Source organism: Lutjanus erythropterus, chromosome 13, assembly GCF_056507025.1.
Source record: "Lutjanus erythropterus isolate fLutEry1 chromosome 13, fLutEry1.hap2, whole genome shotgun sequence".
Taxonomy (NCBI): Eukaryota; Metazoa; Chordata; class Actinopteri; order Lutjaniformes; family Lutjanidae; genus Lutjanus; species Lutjanus erythropterus.
This window is the reverse complement of record NC_139329.1, coordinates 11,604,078-11,626,958: the sequence shown is the minus strand read 5'-3', so window position 1 is coordinate 11,626,958 and position 22,881 is coordinate 11,604,078. Positions and strand designations below refer to the sequence as shown.

At 38.9% G+C, this 22,881-nt stretch overlaps 1 protein-coding gene across 2 annotated transcripts in view; it reads left to right on the top strand.

Annotated features, from left to right (window-relative positions):
- Positions 1-21,228, top strand: part of vps9d1 (VPS9 domain containing 1) — a 31,205-nt gene extending 9,977 nt beyond the window's left edge. Inside the window, exons 7-17 of one of the 2 annotated variants that reach the window (XM_084734507.1) lie at positions 1,345-1,397; positions 3,273-3,360; positions 3,644-3,729; positions 4,644-4,792; positions 5,755-6,117; positions 6,294-6,423; positions 10,255-10,460; positions 11,134-11,218; positions 14,353-14,457; positions 17,532-17,648; positions 20,716-21,228. In XM_084734507.1, coding sequence (XP_084590633.1) covers positions 1,345-1,397; positions 3,273-3,360; positions 3,644-3,729; positions 4,644-4,792; positions 5,755-6,117; positions 6,294-6,423; positions 10,255-10,460; positions 11,134-11,218; positions 14,353-14,457; positions 17,532-17,643 — 1,377 coding nt within the window. In that variant the 3' untranslated portion in view covers positions 17,644-17,648; positions 20,716-21,228. Of the gene's footprint in view, positions 1-1,344; positions 1,398-3,272; positions 3,361-3,643; positions 3,730-4,643; positions 4,793-5,754; positions 6,118-6,293; positions 6,424-10,254; positions 10,461-11,133; positions 11,219-14,352; positions 14,458-14,701; positions 15,392-17,531; positions 17,649-20,715 lie in introns of those variants that run through there. The other variant, XM_084734506.1, reaches the window with a different exon arrangement.
- The last annotated feature ends 1,653 nt before the right edge of the window (positions 21,229-22,881 follow it).

The window sequence follows — 22,881 nt, the reverse complement described above, 5'->3', positions numbered from 1 at the left end:
CTTTCATATCATATTAATATATTTCAGTCATCAGGCCTTTGAATGAAATTACCCCACCAAGTTTGGGATTCAAATAAATGTTTAGCTAAAAGGAGCCAAATCACAAAACTTTATGGGTTGCTGACATGTCCTGTTAATTTTGCTCAACTTACTCAAGCTCAACTTTTGCTCATCTGTGTTGTTGGTTGTTGAAGCTGTTTATCCTCTACTTACTTGACTATATCAGGAACATGGTCATAACATTAGTGTCAATAAGCTAAATCTTAATGACAGGATGATGTTTATGGCCTTCAAAGAAATTTGACAGCTACTGTAAACATACTGCACAAGAAATGAGACATGTGACAGCTATGTGAGGTCTGGGAGAGTGACGACATGGCTGGCACAGACATAACTTGGACTGCACCGATTACATCTATATATTGTTTCTCAGTAATGTTGAGAAATTACCAGATTATCTATACTCTGTACAGGAATACACTAAACCAGAGACCCAGAGAGAAAGAGTGAGAGAGGAGCTCAAACAGACATGCTTACAGGCCCTAGGAACAACTCCATGTTCTGTGTCTAGAAGAGAACTCTTGATTTGCAAAACTCTTGCAAGATCAGGGTTTAGCCTAGAGCAATCACTCTTGCAAGATTTTCATGGATCTGTGGTTCCCTCCTAGACACAACAGTTCTCCTGCCTGCCTGCACGGCCCAAGGGAGGGAGAGGAAGAGAGAGATCCCTACGCTGTTTGCAGAATAAGTTACTAAATTTGTTGCTACTTGCTTTTTTTAAGAAGTGAAGTCACTAAGAGGGTCTGAAAAGTCGCTAAATCTGTTTGCAGCACTGGTTGTGCTATGTGGACAATCGCTGCTTTCTGCCCCTTAGTTGCTTGTGCGTCTCTGTGATGACGTTGCTCTGAAATCTGTATATGTCACATTTATGTAGGTGTGTATCTGGAAACCACCTGCTACAACCAGTCTTTCACTGGTGGCAGCTCATTTGCCTTTTTTGATCTTTCTGAACAATTCATCTCCAAACCATACATCTGTGCAGGATGCAGCTCCTCACTTGGACTAGCTCTAACCACATTGTTATTATTTTGTAAAGTAATTTAATAATTCTGTAACATAAAATTAGGATATTTAAAGGAGGGTGGGGAAAGGTGATAGTTGACCTAGTGACCAGTTTACAAAAATGATTGTACTGTGCTGTGGAATATTGATATTCACAGAATGCAGTGTTCAAGTTTCCTATTTTTTTTTTAAACGTCAATCAAACGTCATAATCACAAAATTTGCCAGATTTGTGAGGACTAAGATATTGGGAAGTTTCCTTAATCTTTGTCATATCATTAGCTCCAGCGGAAGATGGAGGAGAGAAGACTAAGGCTACAGGAAGAGGCCAACAGGTACACCATGATTCTCTAACACATTAAGTTAGGTTTTAAAACTTTGTTTTTTTTTATGCTTTGCACAGGCGACCAGCTGTGGCTGGATGCATTATGTTTTCAGGTTGCCTGTCCATCCATCCATCCATCTCATTTTTGTGAGTGTGATATCTCAGGAATGCCTTGAGGGAAGTTATTCAAATTTTACACAAATGTCAACTTTGCTGTACTTGAGGATGAACTGATTAGAACGTGGTGGTCAGAGGTCACTGGCACATTGAGTGTTTTTGCTCACATTGGCCACATTTTTGGCACCTTCATACACTTATTATGACAAAATTTCATCCAAATGTCTGATAGGATGAAATGATGACATTTTATATCCAAAAGGTCAAAGGTCAGCTTCACTGTGACATCATGTTCTGCAAAAACAATTTTCTAGCTGTTATTCACATTATTCGACACCACAGGTCAGGAACAGAAGAGCAGATGGTGACCACATTTCACATTTGGTCGGATACTGAATTGATGACACAAATCTTGGGTGTCCACAAACAGTGGTGATTGTGTAGATAATCTGTGCTGCTCGGTTGAAGACGTGTGTAAAGCATTCAAGTTTCACAATGTGTTGCTTCTTTTCAGCAACATCATATTTGAGGCATTGTAGTCCACCACAAACTCATTGGTTTTGTTGATATTGAGCTTCATGTGACTGTTGTCCCTTCATGTGATGAAACTCTCTAATTATATTCACCTGCTGCATCGTGTCTTTAACCACCGAAAACAATACAAGTATTGAGTATGCTCGTCTCTTTATAAGCATAAGACTCAAACACAGAGCTACAAGAGATTTCTTTATTGAAAATGCTTTGTGGCTGACTCAAATTATACTTAATTGTTTGTTTAGTTGATTTGTTTGTATAATTGTACCAATGATGCAAACTGTATGTTGAATCTTTAAAAGATAATGTGAATTATCAGGTTCTTTCCCCTAAATTTAGAGTAGTTTTTGTTTCCTGTCTCACATTAGTTCCTCACAGCTTCTCCTAAACCTTGAAATGAAATTACAATACATTTGAAAGCTTCCTTAAAGAGCATGTAGCATTATCTATTTGTGTTGTTGTCTAAGGGTAAGGCACTCAGTAAGATTTTGTAAAGGGTTAAGGCAGTTTTGGAAATCATTATGGTGAACCAAACAGAATACTGGGATTCACAGACAGACAGTCTTCTTGTTTATTGTGGACGAAAATGAACACATTTCAGCTGTAAGCCATCAACTCTGATCATACACGTTCAATTTTTGCCCACAAAGAGAAGACAATTTTTCTGTGATCTGATCTGTCTGTTTTGATCCTTGCAAAGACTGTGAACCCGATATAATATTTAAGATTTTGAGCTGCTACTTTTTCAGTAGGATTTAGAGCCACACAGTTCTGAGGTTGCTTTGTAGTCACTTTTGCTATTTCAGCAAAAATAGTAAAAGCCCTGTTAAAATCTTAAAACATGATGGTCATTCTGACAGTGCCTACCTTAAGTTGTAAAGGAAATACGATGGTATAATTCATATACTGTACTGTATGTGGCATTCAGCTGGTATCAACACAGACAAAGTGTGAAATAGTTCAGTGGTTATGGCAGCAAACATACAATATGTACTGTCTAACCAATAGACCAATTTGTAAAGGAACAAAGTTGAAATAATGTGCAGCGATATCCGTTAATATTTGTTAATCAATTGGCTTTCTACACCAAATCAATCCATGGAGGCTTCATACTGTGCTTCTAAAACAAAAACAAAAAAACCCATCAGTGACAGTTCATTCAAAAACTCACAAGAACTATACTCACAATTATGACTGTATGTAAATATTTTTCTGTGCGTGTTTGTCATTACAGGCGATTTGCAGCATCTGGTGCAATGACAGCAGAGGAGCAGGAGCAGCGTATTCTCTATACCAATGTACTGGAATATGAGCAAGATCATGTAAGTTTGAGAGTAATCTCTATATTGTAATCACTGTATGTCAAAATGAATGAAAGTTATGATTGCAAGTTAATAGTGATGCCTTGAATAGCACTTACTTACTTATGAAATACTAAATGGCAAACACATCTATGCTTATGTTTGGATGTTTCTAATAAGTTAATTGTCAAATTTACCATCAATTTTATGAATTGAATTAAAATTAGTCATACAATCAACATTGTTATACAGAATTGTAGAAATAGTTGCTAATAAGATATCTATCTATATTTTTTCTCTGTAGGATTGGCCAAAATTGTGGAAAGCCAACATGAAGAAGAATCCTGATGATGTCACATTAGTGTCAGGTCTAGTCTCCACCCTGCTCAGGTAACTGACTGCAACATGTTCATTTATAATACAGGTTAAGGTAATATTTGTCCGTCAGCAGAGGTTCAAGTCTTCTTTTTCCTGTGATCCAGTTTTTAGATCTAGAGCTATTCCAGACATAGAGTCAGGGAGTTGAAATGATTTTGTTGAAGCTGAAATTCAGTCCCTGTTCCTGAAAGTTCATGCTCATATAAACATTACAGGATATCTTTGTCAAGTCTGCAGTCATACCTGAAAACTCATCTGTAATATAACACATTAACGTGATCTTGGTGAACCTGCATTTCAGCCACTTAAGAGCTTTTTACACAGAGATCCTATAATAGCACCGCAATGAAGGCTCACCTCTACTTTTCCTTTTTTTTTCTTCACCAAGCAGCTCATGAATTTATTATATAAAGCTTGTCACGTGTTCCTGGATAAACAGGACTTTCCTCTGCATGTTACTCAGGAATCACTCAGGAAAACTACACATTCTTAGAAAATTATCAGATTTACACATTCAGCATTATTTATAACTTTATATCTTTAGAGATGGCTTCTTTTAATGTGATACACAATAGCCACTATTGTTTTGTGTGCATGTGTGTATATGTAATTTGTTTTTGCAAACAGTTGGTACACACTGTGGATGTCTCCTAGAGTTTTATACTGTAGATGCCAGTAGACATGTCCACTGATATATTTATTTATTTTACTGTATTGTTTGCCTCCTCCTTGGCCAAATGATCCAAGAAAATGACTGTTTATATGATTTACAATAAGCTATATCTTTAGCCCATATCCCCTAAACTGCATTATTGTTGACTCTCACAAAACATCTTATTGAAATTTGTCAGTGCACTGTGTCTAACAAGACACTGAACATTTTCAGGCCAAATTAAGATAAACTAAAATATGTGTTGTGTCCTCAGTCGGTCTGACCACCCGGTGGTGAAGCTGCTGAGGAAACACCAGTACCGGATTTACAACAGGCTCTACCCCATCGTCAGTAAAGGTCTCCCCCAGAGTCCTGCCCTGCCGCTGAGGCCCTCTCACAGCACTCAGAACCTTCTTCATCCCGGTAAGATCAAGGCCAGAGCCACAGAGGTGTTTGTGAGGTGGATTGTTCTAGAAAAGACTGGAGTGACGTTTATTTTGTTCATTTTGGTCCGTTTTTGTTTTGTGGCGACTGGTTTGCATCTTAATTGAATTAGGGAATCAAAATTGTGTCTGTAAATGCCATCCAGTAAATTGTACACAACTCAACAGTAGACTTGAATATTGATATTTTACATAGAATGATAACACAGCTGATTGAAGTATTGACCTTGCACACTGACATTAAAATTAACCTGTGTGAGCACACACTGCACAGTGTTAAGTGACATTACACCTGAATAAGTACTAAAATTGCACAGTTGGTGTACATTATTAGTACAGTCAGTTGTCAGTTTTGGTGAGTATGTGGTCTGTTGGGAGCAGTGCTGGTTATACAGTCTGACAGCTACAGGAAGGACAGACCTATGATCATAGTCCTTCACACATTTTAGGTGAAGCAGTCTGTCGCTGAAGAAACTCTCCAGTGCTGTTGTGGGGTATATCCCAAGTCTCTTAAACTGCATCCATGCATCCCTTATGTGCTTCTTTTCCCGGTGTCTTTGTCCCTCCCACTGATGGAGCATTGTTGAATTTTACTGCTGTAGATTTTTAAGGTTGTGCCATTTGTAATTATTTTATATGCTGTAGATTAATCTACAGTAACCCATCATATTCTACAAATGATAGTTGTAGCAAATATGATGTCAAGCCATCCAACAGTATTTTACTTTGGACCAATGTGGTGGACTAACAAACATTTCCATCCTAGAGTCTCAAGCTGCTGGTGTGTCTAAAAAGAATGCACATGATACTATTGTGATGGCAATGAAACCATGCCATAGCCATGTGTACCCATAAATGAAATCACCATTGATCACTATAACTAATGGGTGCTGCATTCACATTAATACATTTGTTTGTGTGAAAATGTTACTGATCATACAGAGACCCAGAGGAAGCCAACCAGGACTGTAGGAGGTAGCGCAGGCGGCCAGAGCTTCAGCTCTGGCTCCTCCCCCTCACTCTCTCATGACCTCCATACCAACTATGACAATGAGGAAGGAGAGGAGCCTCACACACAGGTTTCGGTGGATCGGGAGAACTCGTTTGAAGATCTGGAGCAGTTCCTGACCCAGTTGGACTGGGCCCCACCCCATGGCAGCACAGATGACACCGGCTCAGATTTAGAGCTGACCTCTGATGCCTCAATACAGGTAGAGCAAGATGAGGGAAACTTCCAGGAGCTGGAGATGAGAGCACTGACGGACCACCTGAAGGCCATTGTCAAAGACATTCATATTGCAATTGGTGAGCACAATAGAGGATGGATGTGTTTGTGTTTACATATGTAGAAAGTGTCTTACCATGTTAATTTTAAACCACAACAATTTCCTGTTGTTGCAAAAGTTGAGGCTCAATTTTGGATGTTGTCAAAGTAAAAGTTCTTGGATATTGAATGGTAATGGTGTCTCTTTATGTTTCAGATCAGCTTCTGTCACTGTGTTTGCTCTCCTTTGAGTGTCTAAACACAGCCAGGTCTAAAGACCTGTGTCTCGCCAGCATTGAAGAAGCCTTCTTCACTCCCCTGTGGAGCGCCCTGGTGACTCTTTTCAGGTAGTGCAGCCTAAATCCTTTGACCTGAAACACATCTTCATCCTTTGATGTCTTAAACATGGAATTTTCACACTTTTGCCATTCAAATATGTAATACTAACTACATGTGTTGGCAGGTGTTCCTATTATTTTGTTCACCCTATTTATATTATTGATGGTGGGCTAAATAAAAGAAACACCTCTCTGTATAATGCAGTACAATTCAACTGGCCCACAAACTACATCCTCCAGAATGATCATAAAGTTGAATCAACACCTCTCTGAAACAACTTCAACAAAAAATGAACATTATAACCTTCATGAAGGGAGGATTTTTTTGCAGGATGGTATACCTGAGACTGAGTGTAAAGCAGTTGCTTTATATTTTTCATATGTAGGGAGAGGTTAATACATTGAGAAATACAAAAAAATTAGAAGAACCAACAAACAACCATTCTGCTCTCAGGATTTCAGACTTTGTCCCAGCTGGCCACTATAGACCCTCGAGCTACCAATGAAGTCAGTGCAGACTTTTAGCATTGCATTTATTGCATTGAACGTTGCTCATTGGTCATTGAACGCCAACTGAACTGAACTAAGTCTTTCAAACAGTGTCACATGTTCAAATTCATGTTTACTGTAAAGTTGGAGGAGGTCAGAAGGGGTTCAGGCATTTAGTACAGTTAACGTTTGTTATTATATAGTATTTAAAGCAAAAAAAATTAAGGTCTGGCATTAACTTCTTTTTCCTACAAATACAGTATGAGGCAAGCTCTCTCAATGACCAGCATGTGGCAGTGCTACTCTAAGTATGTCAGCCTCTTCCCAGCTCCTATTGCTGGTTTGATTGTCATTATACTCAAATAGAGTCTTGAAAATGACCATTTGTGTTGCACAGTTAATACTATGACCATTGCTGACTTCTGTTAAAATGCACGTCTTTTAACATTATTACAGAATATGTTGCAATACTACATTTGTGGTCAAAAATTTGCATACAGAGTATATCATGACAGTGTTTAGTTTACAATGATTCCCATAACTCTTTATTTTCTATGGTGGAATGATTGAAACACGTCTTTGTCACAAAAAAACAATCATGCATTTTGGTTCTTTCATAAATTTATTACAGGTGCTCTGGAAATATGACAAATTCTGCTGAGCCAAAAATATACTTACAGCAACTTAAATGACGAATTTTGGTGATGTAGAAAGTTGTGCTAATCAAATGTTCTTAGTAGTCATGGCCTCTTAACTTCTTGTGAGTGATTGCAAGCAACTACAGATGATGATTTCTCTGATCTTATTTAAATAGGCCAATTACGGTATATGATGATATGCTCATTAGACTCAGCCACACACACTACAGTGGGAAAGCCCAAGGAGCTCGGCACAGATCTGAAAAAGTGAATCGTTGACTTGAACAATTAGGGAAAGTCACTTGAAGCCATTTCAAAGCAGCCACAGATCCCAAAATCAACAGTGAAAACAATTGTTCACCAGAACAGAGGGCATGGCACAGTTGTGTCACCGCCATGATCAGGAAGAAAATGCAAGATATCACCTGCTGCTGAGAGACAGTTGGTCAGATTGGTCAAGACTCAACAAAGAATCACCAGGAGACTGGCCTTGCCGAAAACCTGACCCCATTGAGAGTCTGTGTCAGAAAGCCAACAAATTTAGTTGTTGGCTTTGGCTGCACCAATTCTGTCAAGCGGAGTGGTCAAAGATACAACCAGAAGCTTGTGGATGGCTACCAAAAGCATCTAATTGAGGTGATAATGGTCAAGAGAGAGTTATCCAAATATTGGCATTGCTGTATGTATATTCTTGACCCAGCAGATTTTGTCACATTTCCGAGACCTACAAAAAATTATGAAAGAACCAAAATGCATGATTGTTTGTTTTTAGGTCATGGGAATCATTGGAAACTCAAAACTGCCATGATATACATGTTCTTTACAAGTGTATGTTAACTTTAGATCACAGCTGTATATGCAAATGTGTCATGATATTTTTTGTATTTCCTCCTCTGAAAGAGGACGTCTTGGTTTGAGACCGTTTAGACATAAATAATGATGAAGTAAGAGTTGATTTCACTGTTTAGGTGGTTTTATTCTGTCACAGCTGATAGTGGGCCATCTGAAAACAAAATGATGTTGACATGAAGGACAAATTCCAGACTGACAACTTTATTTATTCTTTTTGTTTTGGACTGACAAACTTTGACCTGTTACAGGAGAACAAGTGTTTAAATGAAAAGCAGTTTATATTTAGTTTTAGTTTTTCAAAGAAGTTGAAAAAATCAGCACACCAAAAGAGTTCCCCTTTGAACAATTTATTGGCATGACGTTTCGAGCTAATGGCTCTTCCTCAGACTGCTGTCAGTCATTAGAATTTGGTTGACAAAGGTCATGGTCATTGTGACCTCATGTCTGCCCCATGCTTGTCAATGCAATATCTTAATAACCTTCAGGGAATTTTTTCAAATTTGGCCCAAACGACCACTTTGTCTCAATGATGAACTGATTAGAATTAGAAAGTCAGGCCAAGTCAGGCCAAGTCAGGTCACTGTGACCTCTCAAAACATGTTTTTGGGCATAATTGATACTCAAATTATGAAAAAAATCACTGACAACATAATGTTCAGCTGTCCATCAGTCCTCTGTCCTCCTGTGTAAAAATAGTCACTAAGTGAAGATAGCGTATTTCTCACTGGAAATTATTCACTGGAGTCGTACATGTCAGTACAGTGATAACTTCAGTTTTGACACTAAATACACATAAAACAGCTGCAAGGTGGTATTTCCAGTTCTGTCCTGCCCCAGTTCGGAAGCCAAAATCGTTTAATACATACACCACGTTATGATCAACCAGCAACAATTCTGGGCAAACAAGCAACAAAAGGAGGCTAATGAAATGATTACTTCAGTGAGAGGAACACAGACAGACAGATTTATGAAAAGAGGTCTCCGATGTGCAAGTTAAAAAATAAAGTTAATCTTTGTGTTTACACCTTGTTTGCTTACTGGGTATCACCTATATTTTTTTTTCTTATTTATCAAATATTCATCCATGTTTTACTTAATATCTTGTTTTATTTGTAACATCTTTCTTCTGCATACCCAAATGACTTTTTAAACACCATCTTCACTTATTTTGATTAGTCATAGCAGAAAAAGGTGTAACTAATAACATTAACAATGGCTCAGTTCCCATAATTATTGTAAAGCAATGTAGCAATTAATAATGTTATTATGACACATGTCAAAGTCCCCGCTGTGAAAAAGGTCAGCTATTTGACTTGAGTTTCACTCCATATTTTTCCTCCTGGTCATACTGTATGTGCCCCCTGTGACGTCTCTGTAGCCGCCAATTTGAGAACCACTGACCTAACAAGTGAGAGGTTCACACTGTCCCCCACTTCCAGTTCCATCCTCTGCTCGTGCAGGTGCCCTGACCAACCAGGAGGAATCACTAGTGGAGCACCAAGGATGAGAACCCTTGCAGGGTTCCCACCCACAAGCCAATTATTGTGTTGGAACAAATTCTGAAACTACTTGGGAGTCGCCTCCTGCACCACCAGTGTTTTTTTTTTTGTTTTTTTTTTTTAATGTCCGGTGATCAAATTGCGATTGATGTTTTTACATCTTGTCAAAAGTAAAATTTGGAATTCTTGACTCATGTGCTCCCATGAAACTTGCAAAATCAAATAGTCAGTAACGGCATCTTCACCACAAATACTGTTGCTCTTCCAAAATGCTTGGTAGGACCTCACTTACAAAGCACCATTGTTGAACTGTTTTCCCTGCTTGGGTTTTCACTCTGAAACCCTTTGTCTTTCTTTCACAGGAAGGTCCACCGAGAAAGAGAACAGGCCTTTGAGATGAGTATGAAGCTGCACCAGAATGCGTCACCTGGAGATGTTGGTGTTCCGTTGAAATTGTTCCCTCAAGACCCTGGTGCGCTACAAGGTTCCTACCCCTACGAGTCTGCTGTTCAGGAGCTTAAGCTTCTCATTACAGACTGCTGTCCACAGAGGAAGTTGGAATGCATTGGTGAGTCAGATTGCATTGTTCTTTTTCTTTCTCACAAAGGCTGACTTTCAGGATTGATAGCTTCTCTTGGAGTGTATTCACTCAACCCAAAGGAAGCAATCCACCCTTTTCTGGCCGAGTACCATGACCTCAGACTTGGTGCTGACTCTCATCCTAGCCACTTCAGGCTGTTTTTTTTCAGGCTATCTGCAGATCTTTAAAAATACCTTTACAAGTTATTAAAACATCTTTATTTATTTATTTTTCGATGTATTAATTTTTAAAGAAGGACCAGTGTGTAGGATTTAGTAGTATCTAGTGGTGAGATTGTAGATTGCAACCAGCTGAACAGCCCTATCATGTAGGAGAACTTACTGTATGGTGGCCACAAAAAGCTGTATTTAGAGATACTTTCTGGTTTGTCCATTCTGGGCTACTGTATAAACATGGTGGTGGCAGCAGATTATGCATAATAGCCCACATTTGATATTTAACTGGACAGATTTCCTCCCAAATCCTGTTTCTTCTCACAGTAAATTTTGTAGTTGTTTTTAATTATAGCAAACGATTTTTCTTTATTGCCTGGTTTTGGAACATCACTACTCTCTTTCTGTATCTGTAAATTGTAAATGTGGTCCACGGAGGCTGGTTTAATATTGTGTATATTTATTGCTACTGCTATGTTTTGTTCCAGTTAGGACATTGCGGCTGATCTGTGCCTGTGCTGAGGATTACAGGTGTCTTCATGAGGTTGATTCTACACCGAAAACAGCAGCCATGTGAGTAAATCAGCTGCAGCAGCAATAAGTAACTCTTTTGGCCTTTACACTAGGATTTTTACTGTAAAATGGAAACGTCAAAAAGGTAAAATATAGCACTTCATTACATTAAAACAGTTTAATTAAGAACATCGTACAGAATAGTATAGGCCTGCTAGGGGTTGTGTTTATTCCTTTAGTGGAATTCATCCAAAGTACACCTCATTAAACTTAAAAATAAGAGCCCTTTTCTCCATTAACTCCATGCTTATGATAGGGAGGCAAAGACCCTCCCAAAGTCCAATGGAGGTACCCAAACATCATTTAAGGGCTCTGCCTTGGTAGCTGCCCTGTCAAGACTCATCAGAGCTAAGCTAAGCTTGGCACAGCAGGGGCTCTCCTGTGTCTATTACCCCCTATAGAGTGCCTCTTGCTGACCAGGCCTAAAAGTGGGTCGTCCTGTCTGAATTTGGAACAAACCCAGGACCCAACAAGGAAGACAAAAAAAGAGATGGAGGTTTGAGGAATCCATGATGATGCACAGAGTCAGACAAAGGCTCAGTGGGTTGTGGCACCCATAATGGAGAACGTACTGTGCGCTTTGGACTCAGTTTAAATTGTTCTGTGTTGACAAAATTTTTGTACTGTCAAATAAATGGATGCAGAGGAAATTGTTTTTAATGTGAATCTTCTCATTGTGGCTTCATGTAATCCCCTGAACCACGGCCAAGAAAATAAGCATTGAAGTGCTCAACTTTATTACTGCCTGTTTAGCTCTCATCTGCAGGTTAGTGGCCTGAGAATATTTTTGCATCAATATTGTGCAAACAGAGACTGAGAGTATTAGTGAACACACAAGTAAACAAACTGAGAGCCAACATTTTTTTCCATGGTGGTTGGGGATCTTAGTCCTACAAGAGGCACATTTACTGGGTCATATGGAGAGCCAGTCTTAGGTTAAGGTTAGCCACTTTTTATTGGAGCTTAAACAGCTGACATGAAACCCTTGGGTCAGTCATCAACTTTTGAAAGGGTTTTTATATATAAACGCATATCTTTAATGCTTGTAAAAATTATCTGTTAAGTGTGTAGCGCAGTCCACAAAGGAGGAATAAACTTGATTTGTTGCACGTTTTTTTTCCCCTCAGAGTTACTTGATATCTTGTCTTTTTTCATACTCTCTTGCCCTCGTCCCTTTTTCTGTTTTGTTGGATCTACTAATATATTTTGAGAATGGCTGGGGCTATGTCTCCTGCTCCATATCTGTCTCTTTGTGTTGGCTGTGTGTGTGAAGTGATCAGAGATGACAGAGTAGAAGAGTTGACCGGGCACGGCGCTTCTCAAAGCTTTTTACCCAAAAAACTTGTGACGTTAAAGGATCTTTGTTTTGTGTACTTTCAGTACACTAAAATATACAACTTGGTAACAAAATTTTGTTCCAAGAAATGGAAACTGAATCATGCCGTGTGAAATGTGTTTTGTTACCTGGAAACACAAGTCAAACATTGCCAAGCCACAGAGGATGATTTATTTTTTCTTGTTTATATTTTGGAGAACAAGAATACAATCATGTCTGATGTTCCATGATATATAATCTGCAATCATCTTTGGTGAAAATGTGCAGCTTGGCCAGAATAAAAAGAAAATATGAAACAAAACAGCATTGTAATGGGATAACTGTTTTTCAAAGGCAAACTCTGGCACTATTAGCTCATCACAGATGTGTTTTTATATAATGTCATAAAGTGGCCACTGGCAGCTCTACCTCAGCATAACTTTCATTCAAAATTAATATGAAAATTTTGTCTTTCTAAATTTGTCTCTAAGCTCCTGGAAGAGATTAAATTTGGACTGTGTGCTTCCTGCCTCCAGTGTGCCAGTGTTCACATTTTTTCTCTCCTGGTTGCGGTTCAGCACAGGCCCATATGTGACTGCTTTTCTTAGTCATCTAAATACAGGTTGCCTTTCTGCGTGTCACTGTGACTCACAGAAGGTGTTTTTGATCAAGGTCTGAGTGATGGATGGAAGTGGATTTATAACTCATTGCAATGTTCTGCTGACAGATGAGCTCATCAGATTTCACCAGGAGTGAATCTATTGTATATTTACATTACATATTTAGCGCTCATTGTTTCTGCATATTTTTTTGGCTGCCCCCTTAAATGTTCGTTTCTGATTTCTCACACACGCTAACACACTTTATTGTACTTGCTGCCCTCTTTTATTCATTGACCAGTATTTCCATTTTTGTCAGTTCTTTGTTCTTGACCAACTAGGAGCTCATTTGTTTTCTCTTTCTTCTATCTTCTATTGTGCTGCTAAATTGGTCATCACTCTTTCTCTGTATCCTGTTGATAAAGATTTTCCCCTATCTGCTCATTTTCTGACTTGTTTTATCCTCAACTACATTGGAATGCATTGAAAACCCATAATGAAGCCTAATCTTCTCTCATAAAATAAGTATTTCTGCATGTGGGGAGAGTGCATTGTATCCTTGGAATGCAGAGACACCAGTTTTCGTGTGAGACGATCGAAGTGTGTGTTTACAGTAGTGAACTCAGAAGATTATAATTCGGGGTTGTGATTGTGTGTGTGTGTGTGTGTGTGTGTGTGTGTGTGTGTGTGTGTGTGTGTGTGTGTGTGTGTGTGTGTGTGTGTGTGTGTGTGTGTGTGTGTGTGTGTGTGTGTGTGTGTGTGTGGGAGGTCCAGCTCTCAGTTGTTACATGAGCCTGTCCACACCTTCTAGAACCTGCATGAGGAGAATATCCAATTGCATGCAGCCGGGTCAGTTGAGGGCCAGCAAACCTACCTTCTCACGCAAACTAGCCAGCAAGCAGTTAGCCCTGCGTGTGAGTCCTGATAAACAAATGGTCACTGTCTGCACACAGGGAGAATGCTATCAGGCTGTCATCATCTCCCCGGCTGCAATTTGTCCTCCCAACAGATCGCAGGGAGAGAAAAAAAGCTTTATCATTTCCATCCCTGAACACGCATCCCATTAAGAGCTACATTTGATTTAGTTTCCATACAGTCCCCCAGGGAACATCATACTCTGTAAATGTCACTCTAGTTTTTTCCCCTTCAGCTCTATTTATTTACTTCTGTTTTCCTCTTTTACTTGATCTTACCGGCTCCTTCCTCCTCTCATCTGACAGTGGTGCAGATGACTTGTTGCCCATCCTGTCCTTCGTGGCTCTGCGGTGCCAGTGTCCTCAGCTCGTGTCTGAATGTGCTGCTTTGGAGGAGTTCATTCATGAAGGGTGAGTCATCGTGATGGACCATGATGCTGAATGACCATCTCCTTTGATTTGGACTATGTACAGAAAATTTGTCTGATTAGGTGTTACAATTTTGAAGGAATTTCTACCTGCACAATACTCTCCCCCCACATCAAAGAAGAAATTCACAAATGGTCTTAAAGTGAACATGTTGAAAGTGAACCTGGTAGAATTCCCAGCAGGCTTGCATTATACTCATCACTGTGACTGTTTTGACTGATTACAGGGTTTCAAGGCGGATCAGTATTTACCAGATTGAACCTGGCAGTGTATTGCACTGGTCACCATCAGTATCTGTCTATCCATCTATTCATCTTGCACCAACCAACATTTTTAACTTGTACTAATAATAAACCCAGACAGAGTTATCGCCCTCTTTGCTGTTAGCTTTATGGAGTGTTTTGGTGTAATTCAGCTTATTGCCCCTCAAAACTTTACCTTCATAACTTTGTTTCTTTCAGCAAAAACTTATAAATTCACTGTACACTACCTGCTCAGCATCAACCAGCAGATGGACAAAGTTAGAGCAGCAAAGAGCCAGATATTTTTCTCAGGGCTCAGAGCTAAAATGGAGTGAATATTTATATCATTAAATGTCTAGAAACACAACTCCAAATGAATGCTAATGTTGCTCTGTGTCTGATGGATATGTAGATGGGCGACTGTTGCTAATGTGTTTGCCACAACAATTTCATAAGCTAATATGTCAATGTTGTGTTTATAGCTTTTAATTAGGACAAATAAATTTTAATCTTTACAGGTTGGGGAAATCTTTAATACGGCTTTATACCGTGAGAAACTTTAACTTGTAATAATGATAATAAAATCATTCATGGACACAGTGGAGGTCGATCAGAGAAATGCATTGAGGCTGAATGGCATTCTATACACCCAAGTACAGTACTGATTACAGAGTGACGAATGCACGCTGTCTGTCCACCAGACAGCACTGACAGGTATCAGGTTTAAACTGTCCTGTTCAGTACATCTTAATCATTCTTCTTTACCGCCGATATCCAGCTTGCGCTTGTCTTGTGCTGACAGGTGCACATGGTGTTATAACAGTATTGTGTATAAAACATATACCACAACTAAACTAAGGTTGAATACATGTTAATACCAAGATAAGCAGCCAAGTGGAACAGTTTGGGAGGGCTGGTGGTCTTGAGTTGAGATACTACATCATACTGAGTGTCATCGCGTGAGAGTTCACACCGCACCCAAGAGGTCTATTCACGGCCATAAAAACAGTGGGTTGTAAAAGGCAGCCGGTTAGATTGGCAGTGGCCAAGGAATGTCAGGATATTTGGGATTTGGTTTGTCTTCTCTATAAAAACACAAATAAAGTCCGACTTGATGTTTATTTAGTTCAGTGGGTTGGAAGGGTTCAAGGGAAGGGAGAGGTAGAACCAAGACAGCCTACAAGGCTCAGTGTAAGTGGGATTTCATGTCCAAGTATAAATTGTAATGACTTCAGCCTATGTATAAAGCCTCAAAAAAGTACATGAAGTAGATAAGATGAAACAAAATGTTCCTGATGTATTAACTAAAATACAGTTCACTGTATTTCTCTTTAGACAACAGCTAAAATTTCTGGTAATATTACCATAATATTTCTTTTGTTGACATCTAGAGGAGGATTTAGTATGATTGACAGCCAATAGGGTAACATATTTACATAAAAGTGGAGTGAAAAAAGTGGAGTGAAAAGATAGCAGTCGGGGGTTTAAACACAACATAAAATGAACTACTGCTGCTCATTTTGCATGTGTCATGATAACAGTATCACAAAACGTAATGTAGCAATACTCAGCTGTATCGATAATTTCTTACACTCCTTGTGACCTGTAGTGTTAAACCGTGTCGTTGTTGTCACATCAACCAGGACTGAAATCTTCAAGATTGTCACTTTAAATGATCATCCTACATAAGTAAGAATGAAATGTGAAGTTTATAAAACAACGTTATTGGTAAATTAATTTAGTCCATAATAGCCCATGGCATGAACATTTGAGTATTGTGCCAAGCTGACACCACATTAGTTCACTTTAGTCACAATTTCCATACCACAGTCAAGGATAAGCATCTTCTTACCTCCTTTCCTTTCTCAATCTCTCTCTTACTCTTTGTGTCCATCTGTGCAGTGCAGGGTCCTGGCTTCAGCAGGGTCTCGTGTCTTTCTCTCGTTAGTTAAAGGTCAGCCAGAGTTGACTCACTCTGTCTCTTGACTGTTGCCTCTTAACAAATCTCCTCGCTCATCACTTATTCTTCTCACATATCACCCTCAATCATTCACTCTCCTCTTTCCTCATACTGCCCACCCTTTTTAATATTTTTTTAATGTCTTATGTTATTTTATATAGCTTAATATTACAAAACACAATTTGCCCCAGGGGGCTTTACAACCAGTACAGTGTACATCCTCTGTCCTTCAGACCTTCAATGTGGGTAAGGAAAAACTCTCCAAAAGAACCTCTTTTAACAGGAAAAAAAGGAAGAACCCTCAGTGACAGCCGTAGAGGAGGGATCCCCTTCACATGGTGGACAGATATGCAGTAGATGTTGTGCACACAGAACAACAAAATCACCTTAAATACAGAATTTGATGACAAAGTTTCTGATACGTTAAATAATAAAATAAATGTAAAGAATGTGTATCCAGGAGGACGCAGAACAACGTCCGGTGTTCAACCTCCTCTCCACCATGGAGACCTGGAAGAGAATGGCTCTAAATGTGGAGAAAAGGGCAGACGTCTTTCACTAATGTGGTCAATTCTGAGCTTTAGTCAGTATGGGAAAAGCTGATGTGGCGGTTTCAGCAAAATGAATGAATTGGGGCACCATTTTGTGCTTGGATGTTTGGGATTTTTGTGGGCAATCATGGCTCATTTTGTCCATATCTGTCTGAATGAAGTAGTTTCTGCTTGTCCTCAATTGACTTCTCACAGTTTTCTTTGACCCCAAAAAGTTAAAATAAATGGAAGAAATCACTGCTGTGTTTGTCATGCTTACTTATAGACGTCTCATTATCAACTAACACGCAATCTCTTTTTCAGCTATTTAATAGGAGAAGAAGGCTACTGTCTGACCTCCATGCAGAGTGCCTTGGCCTATGTCGAGTCACTGCACACAGGAGGAGCTCATAATCCTGCAGACAAGCCCATTTGAAAAAGGTAAAGGAAGGTTCATACTTGCAGATAGTTTGAGAGAAGGCTGACAAGGTACCACAAATACCAACTCCTTGTTATTTTGTTTTCTTACAAATTACAACCTGAATTCCAAAAAAAGTTGGGATATTGTGTAAAATGTAAATAAAAACACAATGCAATGATTTTACAGTACAAAAACAAGATATTTCATGTTCAGATTGTTTTTTATAAATGTGCATTCATTCTGAACTTGATGCCTACATTTTCATTTTATTTTAACAGCATTTTAACAACACAACAGAGTTTGCACTAATTTTTGAAGTTTTGAAAGTGAAATTTTTTCCCATTCTTGTTTGATATATGACTTCAGGTCTTCAGCAGTCCAGGGTCACTAGTTTGCAATACGTAATGTGGCACATATTTTCAATGGGATACAGGTCTGGACTGCAGAGAAGCCCGTTTAAAACTCTTACTATGAAGCTACACTTAGTTGTAACAAATGCAGATCCAGATGTTCTTTCAGATGTCTCTGAAAAAGACCACCATCATATGGCATCATATGTTGCTCCAAAACCTGTATGTATCTTTCAGCATTAATGCAAGTTACTCATGATGCTATGGGCGCTAACACACCCCCATACCATCACAGATGCTGGCTTTTGAAGTTAGTGGTGATTAACAAACTGGATGGACCTTTTCCTCTTTAGACCAGAGGTCACAAATCTGAAGTATGGACTTTTCCACTTCATGTCAGATGACCTCGGACCCAGAGTAGTCAGAGATGTTTGTGGATGTTGGCAGAGTAGGGAAGAGTCTAAAATTGCATTTATAGATGCAGTGATAAACTGTTTAGCAGAGCTGCAGTGATTAATTGCTCATTGATCAATTATTAAATTGATCTACTTTGGTAACCAAATTAATTGCTTTTCTTTAGGAAAAAAAGTCAATTCTTTGATTTCGACTTCTTAAATGTGAATATTTTCTGGTTTCTTCCTCTGTGACAGTAAAATTTAATAGTTTTGACTTGTGGACAGAACAAGACATTTGAGGAGGCATCTTGGGCTTTGAGAAACACCCAGTATTTTTCACCATTTTCTGACATTCCATAGGCAAACAACTATCGAATAATTGAGAAAATAATTAACCAATTAATCAAATCTGAAAATAATTGTTAGTTGCGGCCTTAAAGTTGGCTGACAACATTTTCTGAAACGTTCCCGAGCCTGTGTCCTTAATGCAATGCCTGAGGAGTCAAAGGTCACGAACATTCAATATTGGTTTTCGACCTCTTACCTCGTGCAGATTACTCCAGATTCTCTGAATATTTTAACGATATTATGGATTTTAGATGGTGAAATCACCAAATGCCTTGCAGTTCTGTGTTGAGGAACATTTTTCATAAACTATTTGGTTTTCCACAAAGTGGTGAACGTCACCACATCCATGTTTGTGAACGACTTCACCTTCCCTTGTCATATCTTCTTTTGAAAATGTTGCAGACATCAAATCCAGAATGAGTGTATATTTACAGAACATAATAAAGTGTATCAGTTTGAAGATTAAATATCTTGTCTTTGTGCTGTATTTAATATATTTTTTAGTATCAAGTACTGGTTTCAATTAAATACAGGTTAGAAATTATTTGCAAATCATTGCTGCATGACTTTTTATTTATGTGTTACACAGAATTCCAACTTTTTTGGAATTGGGGTTGAACAGTGAAGATCCAGCTGACATGGAGGTGTATAAATTAGTAATCTAAAATAACTCGACACGATGACCTGACAGTGTCTTGGTCAGTTTACACTTTGTAAGACCTGGCCTTACAACAGACAGACAGACGGACTGAACCGTGAGGCACAGGCCACGCTTGGAGCAGTTCTGCCAGCACTTTTGGGGGTTGTGTGTGTGTGTGTGTGTGTGTGTGTGTGTGTGTGTGTGTGTGTGTGTGTGTGTGTGTGTGTGTGTGTGTGTGTGTGTGTGTGTGTGTGTGTGTGTGTGTGTGTGTGTGTGTGTGTGGGGGGGGGGGGGGGCGGGGGGTTGGATTGAAGTAGACTGAGACTGGTGCATTACACTGGGGGATGAGTATATCGCTGAATGGCTTGTCTGGTGCCCAAGGTAATGTTTCCACACTGCTGCTCGGCGGGACAGGGTGTGATGACACTGCATGTTATAAAATGTGACATCCTCAACTAGCATCCCCCAAAACTCTCAGTGACACAATGATTCCACTACAGCCAAATATTAAACTTTGCAGACTGCTGTGCTCCACAGAGCTGTCACTCCTCTGCTCGGTGGATGGATTGAGAAGTGGAAACATTCTGATTATTTCATTCTGAAGGAACAGATCTAGTTTAAAATGTCTAGTTTATGCAATACGAGTTTTTACATGTATGACTTAACATGTCCTCACTCTTGCGCAAAAAAGTTGTTGACCACGTTCATATCTAATAAGACTGAGTCATATGCAGTTGCTTCTTGTTCAACCTTTAGAAATCCTTCAAAGCATCCAGGGTCAAAAGCATGCCTTGATTTAGATTCTTATTTCAGGTCTGAGCAGCATATATACATACTTCTTTTGAAATTTTTCTACGAATTACTGGTGTCACTGAATGTCATGATGAAGATGATAAAAAAAAAAAAGGATGGGATAGTGTGAAAGTACGTAACCGGTGAATTACAGCAGGTCTGCACAGAAGCTGCTGCTGCTCTGTGATGGGTTTTTGCAACATGGCAGAGAATCAGCTGTTTTAGTGATCCCTCTCTGTCTTCACTGAGGGCTTTCTGGGACAGTTGTGAGTGTAGGTTACTCACATTTTTGCAGCAATCAGAACCCAACACAAAATCACTGTTGTTAAAATAAAACTACACAAGGGATGAAAATGCTTCGCTTTGAGTTAAGTGCTACAGACAGTCCTTCTCACATCACCTTGACTTACTCAACCTACCACATTATTATTGGTTTTGGATTTTTATGAGATTAGAAAAGACATTAAGAAAAGTATAGCATGTTTCTAGCCTCATCATTTTAACAAAGGACCATGGATACATTATTTATATGAATACTCATATATTCACTTTTGTCTTGTAGGCTGTTGCGTTCACAAGAGACCTTCCTGATGGTTCATACCACAATTCCTGCTCCACTGCTGCTGAACCTGCAGCTCCCTGCGAGTTGTGCAGATGCATGTTATCTTGTACACACACAGACATACTGTATGTCTAAAAGAGACTTTCTTTTGCTCTGTTTCCAACAGAGGACTAAACCAGTGCCTATGAGTTGTGTCTAAACAAATCAGATCCTGCAGGGAGCCACACTGGGCTTTGCTGGGACCTCTAAGGATGTGTTTTCAAACTATAAAGTATAGCTGCCGTAACTAGCACTGGATTGTTAAAGGGGCAATTATATGTGATATTGAGGTTGGGGTTTTCTTAGGGAACATTTGGAAATGAGGCCATTGATTATGTCAGTGCTTACAGAGGGAAAAATCTGTGATAAAGTTTACTTAGAATATAGCTGTAAACAATATTACAGTTTTTTCTTGAGATTTTTTTCCATTGCATTTGAAATCTTAATCCATGTACTCATATTTTTTTCTTACAAAAATATGCAAATTAAACAGTGTGTGCATGTGTTTGTCTTTGTTCATATGTTTATAAGACTGGTTGCAAAGTCCACCCACAAATTATGAATTAAAAAATATCAATTTATGCACTTTGGGTGTTGGCAAGCATTGAGGAGTGGGACTACACTGGATGATGATTTTGAGTTAAGGCAGCAGCTCTATTTGCAGACAGACTTGCATAAGGGACAGAGAAAGCATTTGTTAGAGATGCTGTATAACAGGGACAATGTGAGACACTTGAGGACCACATGGACAACAGCTGTGGGCTCAGAAGTCCAGTGACAGTCACTGTTTGCATGTAGCAGCATGTTGGTTGACATTAAATTTAGGCGTTCAGGACTATAGTTGTGTAGAACTTACTGTAGGTAGTAATACTGTTGCACTTTGTTGGTTGGTCCACTTTTAAGTTTGTGTGTGTGTATGTGTGTGTGTGTGTGTGTGTGTGTTGTTTGTTAGACAATTTGCAAGCCAAACCACAGGGACTGCAGGTACCTGTGACCATTATCTGGCCATTTTGATTCATGATAGTGTTGTTGTCGGGAGAAAATAGTTAATTTGTTTTTGATTCCTTCCCTGTATGCATACTCTTCCTTTACCCTAAGTCCATTTTTAATAACAAGGCTGAAAATCAACAAACTCTCCAAAGAAACGCTTATTTTCTCAGCCCATTGAATACTCTTCACCCATTTCTAAATGCCTCCTTTGACATCTACGGTTCCAATTTCACGACCATAGGATGGTAGCAAAATGCCAACCTGTATTATTTGGAAATTGATTAGTGTCATGTTGATTTGACATGACTGGTCAGACTTCTTCACAGATAGGAGATTTTTAAAATGCTTTTGTACGAAGTCCCTCAAGCTGTTCAGTTTTGAATACAGGCAGAAACCAGAGTGAATGTTCATCTGAAAGGGGTGTGGTTTTTTAAAATTTTTTTTAGTCCTCTGCAAATCATGTTTACTTGAGTGACTATTTTCTAAAGCATGCTGTTTGTTTGTCTTAAGTGTGCGTTCGTCCCTTCCAGGCAGCCGTTGGTTTCTATTAATTTTACCTCAGTGTACAAATAACTCTCAAATTCTTTGCAGTTTGCTTTGTTCTGGTCTCTGTTTATGTCCAAATTGTGATATGGTTGCAATAATGCAGTTGAAACCTCAGAATTAATTTAACGTGCAGTTGTGGTACATTTTTGTGCTGGTTTTGAACTGTGGTATCTGAGGCTTGCAGCAAGATAACAACAATAACAGTGTGTCTAAAGGCAAAAACAGTTGTGATGATGTGATTACCATCTTAATGTTAAGCAGGTTTCAAGTCCTTGAGTCCATTTTTGTAATGCACTGGAATGAAAAGGGGGTAAAACATCCAGATGTCTTTCATCATGATATGATAGATGATGATGGTCAATGACTTAAATGATACTTGATATGAAATGTGAGCTAAAATATGCAAAAATATTGTTTAGTTTATGTTTTGAAGACACCCTTAAAGCAGACTTGCCCCCCTGTTGATGACAGAATGAAAAAACACTTTTATACATTGTCATTTTATTTAGTTTGATTTATTTGCTTGCTTGAATGTACTATTTAATTTTTATTCTGTATGGGTCCAAAAGATGTGAAAAGATGTCTTAAGAA